General features: G+C 45.5%; 1 protein-coding gene across 1 annotated transcript; it reads left to right on the top strand.

The window, feature by feature from the left end:
* Window positions 1–286: 286 nt before the first annotated feature.
* On the top strand, window positions 287–6,175 carry LOC123051475 (nuclear poly(A) polymerase 3). The gene is made up of 10 exons (XM_044474357.1): window positions 287–663; window positions 760–837; window positions 941–1,039; window positions 1,563–1,625; window positions 1,706–1,867; window positions 3,259–3,372; window positions 3,695–3,757; window positions 3,847–4,143; window positions 4,883–5,047; window positions 5,158–6,175. Exons 1-10 carry the CDS (start codon window positions 445–447, stop codon window positions 5,485–5,487), a joined length of 1,590 nt encoding a protein of 529 aa, XP_044330292.1. The 5' UTR covers window positions 287–444; the 3' UTR covers window positions 5,488–6,175.
* Window positions 6,176–6,948: the final 773 nt, after the last annotated feature.

The raw sequence follows: 6,948 nt of genomic DNA, 5'->3' as shown, positions 1-6,948 counted from the left end.
GAGGAGAGTAAGTGAGTTTGGGTTCCGAGCGAGGAGCCGGATTGGGGTTTTTTCTTGTGACGGCCCGAGTATCATAAATTTACAAATATCTCCTAATTTCTAGAAATCAAATTTTTTGGCATAGCCGACTCTTGACGCGTCACAAAAAAACCCACGCCCAGTTTCTTGACCACAAATCGCTGGAGACCGGACCGAACTTTCTGGAACGGCCGATGTCCCGGAGCCAGCGGCGCTGTCTCTGACACGACCCCGCATCAGCTGGCGGCCCAAAACACAGCAACAAAACCGCCGCCGCCTCCCTCTTCCCCACCTCCCCATCCCGTCCTCCCCACAGCGCAGAACCCCAGAACCCCAGCCGACCTCACGCAACACGCGTCGGACGGAAAAGAGGAGAATTTCCCTCCCTCCCCGTCCCCTCCGCCGCCGGCGATCGCCGTCCCCGCCATGGCCGCCTACTGCCCGCTGCCGGCGATGGCACCGGACCTGCCGGTCTGGACCCACGCCGCCCCGGCGCCCCCCGAGCCCCAGCCCCTACCCCTCTTCATGTACCCGCCCCCGCCGCCTCTCCCCGCGGGCCGCCGCCTCCTCCCCTGGCCGGTCGCGCACCGGCCCCCTCCCGACTTCTTCGAGATGGACTACCGCCGGACCCACTCCCTCGTGCAGGTGAGCCCCCGGCCATCCCCCGATTCCTCCGGTTTCTCTGCTGTCCCCGATTATCTCTGAGTAATCTCGTGCTTTCCTTTCTTGGGGGTGATGCAGTTCTTGACGGACGAGGGGGCCATCCCGACGCCCGAGGAGGAGGAGACGCGGGAGCAGGTCATCCGCGAGCTCAAGAAGGTACTGGGGCGTGTGATTCTGGCTTGAAAAAATTGGGTATTGCGCGCGTGTGCGTCGGGCTGGAGTTCCTGATTTCTTGTGTTTTCGCTGCTTGCTCTTGCAGATTGTGACGGATTGGGTCAAGACGGTGGCCTGTCAGGAGAGGGTCCCCCCGAGGCGGGTGACGGCTACGGTCCTCACCTATGGTTCTTACACATTAGGGGTAAGCAAGAACGCAAGATATTTACCAAAATGATGTGGTCATGATTTCTCTGAATGCTCGCGGGGTTGACCGTATTGGTTGGATTATCCCCCATTTCAAGATTCTGTAGAATTCCATGTTCGTAGTAGTAATTTGGTTGGATTATGCTCAATTTCAAGATTCTATAGAATTCCATGTTTAGTAAATTGGTTGGATTATCCCCAATTTCAGATTTCCTTGGAATTTCATGTTTGTAGTAATGCCTAGGTTTAGAGATTCACACCTTTTGGCCAATTAATCCGGCATATATTGCAAGGAATGTAGATTGCAAACCTATTAGCAGAGACAATACAGGAGCAGAAAATGGTCTGTTATTTATAGTGCCTGACCTTATGCCCAGATCATTCTCTGAGCGTTAATTGGATGTGCCATTATAAGTTATATGCCTTGTCACATATGTGTGCACCTTCTGTTTGTTCTAGTTGCCACTTATGATGCAATAAATCAAGTGCCTTGGCTGATCAAATATTTTTGTTTGTTCAAGGCTCACGGACCTGAATCTGACATCGATGCACTATGTGTTGGTCCCTGTATCGCAAACCTGCCGGTAAGTATCGTCGTTTGTGTTCCGTCTTTCTCCACCTTTGCTTCATCAGGATACTAACGCATGTCATGTCAATCTTGCAGTACCACTTTTTTGCTGTTCTGCGACAAATTCTCAAGTGCAGGCCGGAAGTATCAGGACTGCAGACTGTGGAAAATGCCAAGGTTCCATTGATGCGATTTAGATTCAGCGGGATTTCTGTTGATCTGACATACGCCCAGCTCCCAGTCCTTGATGCAGTTCAGGCAAGTTTGTTGCACTGACACCCCTTCTAGAAAACTATACCTGTATTTACGAATCCTGTCTGATTATGTGCAATTACCTTAACTCATGGAGTGAACCTGTTAGTGAGCAGCTTACCATTAGGACGATATTGTTCTAGTTCTAGATAGTTGAAGTGCCTCTGATCTGAGGAGCCAAGGGTATAACTCTGTAGTTTATAATCTCTTTAAATCTGGCACCTTAAAATCATCAAACATGGCCCTGAACCTCGGATACCTTTTTCCGGTGTCAAACCTGACTGATTCAGAACCAAATGAAGTTCTAGAAGTGCACAAATACAATCCTGACTTTCCTTGCACTCTCCATCCCCAGTACACATGATAGAACATTCTCTTTGATGGCCTTTGCCGCACTGTGGAAAAAGACTATGTTAGTGACTTGGGGTTACCAGCTAACAACTATTGTGCACCCCTCTACCTCTCTTTAGATGTTCAAAATAATCATACCAGATATCTGACACCACATCCAGAAGATTATTGGATAACACATGTTGCTCATCCTGGGCATCAAACTTCTCTATCTGTGTGACAAGATCTCACTTCTTTTCCTTGACATCACACCCCACATTTAACCCCAGCCTTGCAAAAAAAACTATGGGACGTCTAATGTCATTTGATCATTAGTCAGGAGAAGTCCACTGTACGTCATCGCCTCACCCATTTCGTACCAGCTGTTTCTCGAAACTAGCCTGAAAAACATTGATGCTCGAAAAAGAAACGCCCTGTACTTGGTTCATTTGCTCACAGCAATATGTGCATGATCAAGCCAATTCTCGTCAGGCTTATCACAGCAAAAGGCATGAAATCTGGCTTCAAGCCATGCTAACTGGTACCCTGTCAAAATTAACTATGGCTGGTGAATTTGCTTGTTGGTCCACGTGTAACAAGCTCTTCCCCTTTGAATCTTAAGGATCTATTGGAGAGTTGGATCAGATAGTGACCAATATTATTGTTGTGCTTCAATCACACGCCTACCGAATGAGGTTTGCTAATCCCTAGGAATAGGGGCACAGTACATAATTCTATTTTTCTGCTTGCCAAGCAGTCAGTCAAGGAGTCGGGCTGAGCAGGCCTAAAAGCCACCACATATTCGCATGTACGCACCGACTTTTTGTTTGATCAACACATTTGCAAAGAATTTACCTTGATCGAAAGAACTCACATCTAGAACATCTAATTTTGCTTGTAGTAATGCTTCTGCAGTTTTTCTGAGTTCAGCACCCTAAATGATACTTACAAGATAAATCCATATATGTGGAGTATGATCCTCCAAATTATCTTTATCATGACTGTCTCACAGACGTGGTACTAAAAGTGGAAGGTCTATATTCTGACGAGTTTACTTGCTCATGCAGGCTATAAATACATCTAGTCCTCAGTATCTTCGGCGACTTGATTCACGGAGTTGGAAGAGTTTGTCTGGAGTTCGTGTTAATGAGCAGATTGTGCAGCTAGTGCCGGATCAAGAGGTTACAGTCTATTCTAATTTACTTCACCAGCACTCGGTCACATTTTTGTCCCCTACATAATTGTACATGAGGACCCAAAGTAGTCATGTTTGAATCTACACTTCTCCTCGATTCATTTACTTACTCTTGTATTCATCTATTTCTGCACTTCCCGCTTAACATGCTCTTGTTTCCTTTGATTTATTTACTTGCTCTTATCCGTGCTCTTGTTTCCATTGATTTAATGTGACTGTGGTATTGCTCATTGTTACTTTTACACAAGAGTACTTCAAATTATTGTTGTTTTTTCACTTCAAATTCTCTTTGTTAACAATTCATGCAGAAGTTCCAAGTTCTGTTGCGATGCATAAAACTATGGGCTAGGAGGCGGGGACTTCATTGCCATGTATGTTTTGTAATATGTGCTGCTGATTGCCGTTCAGTTATATTCTGGTCTGACCGTGTCATGTTGACATGTCCTATGCCATTTTGCAGTTGCTTGGTTTCTTTGCTGGGATTCATTTGGCGATTCTTGCAGCATATGTTTGTCAGAGATTTCCAAATGCCACTGCCAATGGTCTATTCACCATGTTCTTTGAGATATTTGCTCACTGGCCTTGGCATATTCCAGTAGATCTGCATGGTCAGCAAACTAACTGCACGCGTTCAGATGGGTGTTTAATGCCCATAGTGATGCCTTGTTCTCCGCCGGAGCTCTGTGCGTCTAATATGACGGAAGGTACCTTCAGGAAGATCAGAGAGGAGCTTATGCGTGGTTATGTTTTGACCAAGGTCAGTAAGTTAGGTAGTTTCACTTATAGTTGTGTTCGTCCTGCTTTTCGAAGTTTGGTGGAGTTTGTGAAATGCACAGATTTTGTTATTCTGAGGAGGTTTTGTCTAAAACTCTATATGGTCTAGATATTTAGTCATTTATTGAAACAAAGTGTACTAAAGCTGTAACAAGTAATATGGATTGGAGGGAGTAGCTTTCCTTTTTTAGTATAATGATGGTGGATTGGTGATATGTAGCTGAGATTGGTCAACTTGCTAATGCTTTACATAAACCAACACATTCTGACATTCCTATGCCACAAATTCAGATCTTCCATGCATACATGTATTCGGCACTCTTTCCTGTTCTAAATTTCTTTCCCAGGGACAACTAATCCACTGTTTCATACCACTATGGTTTCTGCATCTCAACCATTCCAAATGATCTAGCTTGACACATAGACACCTATCTCGTGTTCCTTTTTCACTTCAAGTACTTGACTATATTTACTTTTTGCATTTTACTATACACCTAGTTCATTGATACTCATCTGAAGTTTTAGTTCACAATATCATTTCAGTGAGCATACATTTTCGCCCTTGTCTGTCCTCTTAACAAAACTGTACATGATGCAGCTTATCTTGGAATATTTTTGCGGTTCAGTTTTCTCTAGTACTAGACCAGTGCACATATGTTTGCTTGAACACTTCGAGTTTATTTTTGCATCAACTCTTAATAGTTCTTTATTGTTTGGCACAGGACCTAGGTAGCCATGATTTTGAGTGGGCATGGATTTTTGAACCCTTCCCATATTCGACAACATATGAACAATTTCTTCGCATTGCTCTATGTGCTCCAACTTCTGAAGAACTGCATGATTGGAGTGGATGGGTTAAATCCCGCTTTCCTTACCTTATTCTCAAGGTTTGTTTGCTGCAGTGCAGTCGTGTTGTTTTTCCTTCATACTCACGCAGCTCAACTATTCATTTAGTGCAAGGATGTAAATCTAAATGGTTTTAACTTGTGGTCTGCAGCTGGAAGATAACGGCATTGAGTGTGACCCCAATTCATCACAGGAAGTTGATCATACAGTCGTCAAACCCAACATTGTATATCACTGGGGCCTCATCCCTCAATCAGATACTCTTCTTGATACTAGCTCTCTGAAGGAAGATTTCATGAAATATGTCATCAATGATGTCTATGGAAAGGTGAAATGTACAGACTCAGAGCTGACGTTGTCCCTCGTTGGCGCATCAGAGCTGCCAAAAAGCATGTACAATGACTCATTTTACTCTCGGCACCTGCACCAGTATGGGGTGGGCTACCAGGCAGCAGCTGACTGTTGGAGTACAATTGGCTAGGATATTGCTGGATCATCTGGCACTTACTCTTTTGCATCTTATATGCTGATCATCGGGCCGATACTCAATCATGTCTGTTGGTTTCTTCTCATTTCCTTATTGCCCCTAGCAAAGGGAATCTGAAGACCAGGGTATTCTTTTATTAGCTCCAGGTGCGCTAAGATCGTGAAACTGACTTGGGTCTGCTCTGATGGTTATTCAAGCGCATGTGTAGTGGTCAGTATTATCGGCATAGTGTCTGACAAGAAAGGAAAAAAACGTATATTGGCATGGTGGCCTATAGCAGTAGAATGTAAAATGTAGGTTATTGTTTCAAAAAAAAAATGTAGGTTACATGGCTCACAGCTGCCAAGCAGAAGTCGGTGGAAGGGTTACTGGAAACCCATTGAAGATGGGGAGGCAAACCAAAAAAAAAGGTAAAATGTCTACATGAACGGGTCCAAGTGCTGGTTTCTGCTGTGAATTCTGGTGCCTGCTGGGTGCAAATCACCCAAGTTGTCTGCAATGTATAGTTGATCTTCTCAGTAGTATGTGCTGTTACATTTTGCGAGCAGGACAGCCCTTGCCACTGAACCATTTTTTTTTTTTGCGCTAACACTGAACCATTCTTTTGTACTCCGGAGTGCCTGATCTGATGTGGTGGTACTGAATAATAAACTGTAAAGTGAAAAACCAGTTGAAACCTGTATGTGGTCCTGTGTTCTGGTGCAGAGGTGGATGATGTTTGCTAGTAATGGTTTGTACGTATTTGGTATTGATGATGATGACGGTGATGGTGATGCATAGTGTTCAGCATGATGGTATTTTGTTGCTGCGTACATGGTCCAGGGTCTGGCGTTCAGGTGAGAGGAGATGCATTTGGTCCAGGCCATTATGGCCTTGGCTCGTAGGTGTATGTGTGCCGTCATAGTATTTGCGTCACGCCTGATGACCCAGGCTAGCTCTCGGGATCATTCTATTTTTGAGATCCGAAGTTTGCGCATCATAGACAAGAGACCCACCCTACAAACCACGGCAAATACGGCGGCACAAACAACCATGTGCTCTGACTTTACTGAACCAGCTGCCAAGTTTGTGCACATGTTCTTAATTTCAGTTACTACCAAGTCTGTGGACCTGTTGTTGATTCGAGAAAAAAAAGTGTGTAGATATGTTTGCCATGGAAAAGGGAACAGCAAGAGCGATGCGGCAGAGGTGAAAGCGGGAATTCACTCGCGTTGTGTGCATACATGGTCGTTGTCACATGGTGGTGGTGGCACAGGGCCACGCAGCCGCGCTCCGGGCCACGGCGAGCGGCGTCGCGGTCACCGACAGCGGAACAGAATCATCGGCAGCTTTTGGCGTGGCGAGTAACATGCACGGCCACTAGCTACTCCATCCATCGGTCCCGAAGCCATCTCACTCATCTGCGCACATGCGCTGCGCAGCCCACCCACGTCCGGCCGAGATCCCGACGCGCCC

Source organism: Triticum aestivum, chromosome 2D (genome assembly GCF_018294505.1).
Source record: "Triticum aestivum cultivar Chinese Spring chromosome 2D, IWGSC CS RefSeq v2.1, whole genome shotgun sequence".
NCBI classification, from domain to species: Eukaryota; Viridiplantae; Streptophyta; class Magnoliopsida; order Poales; family Poaceae; genus Triticum; species Triticum aestivum.
Note: the sequence above shows the minus strand (reverse complement) of the source record. Positions and strands in the feature narration are given on the sequence as shown.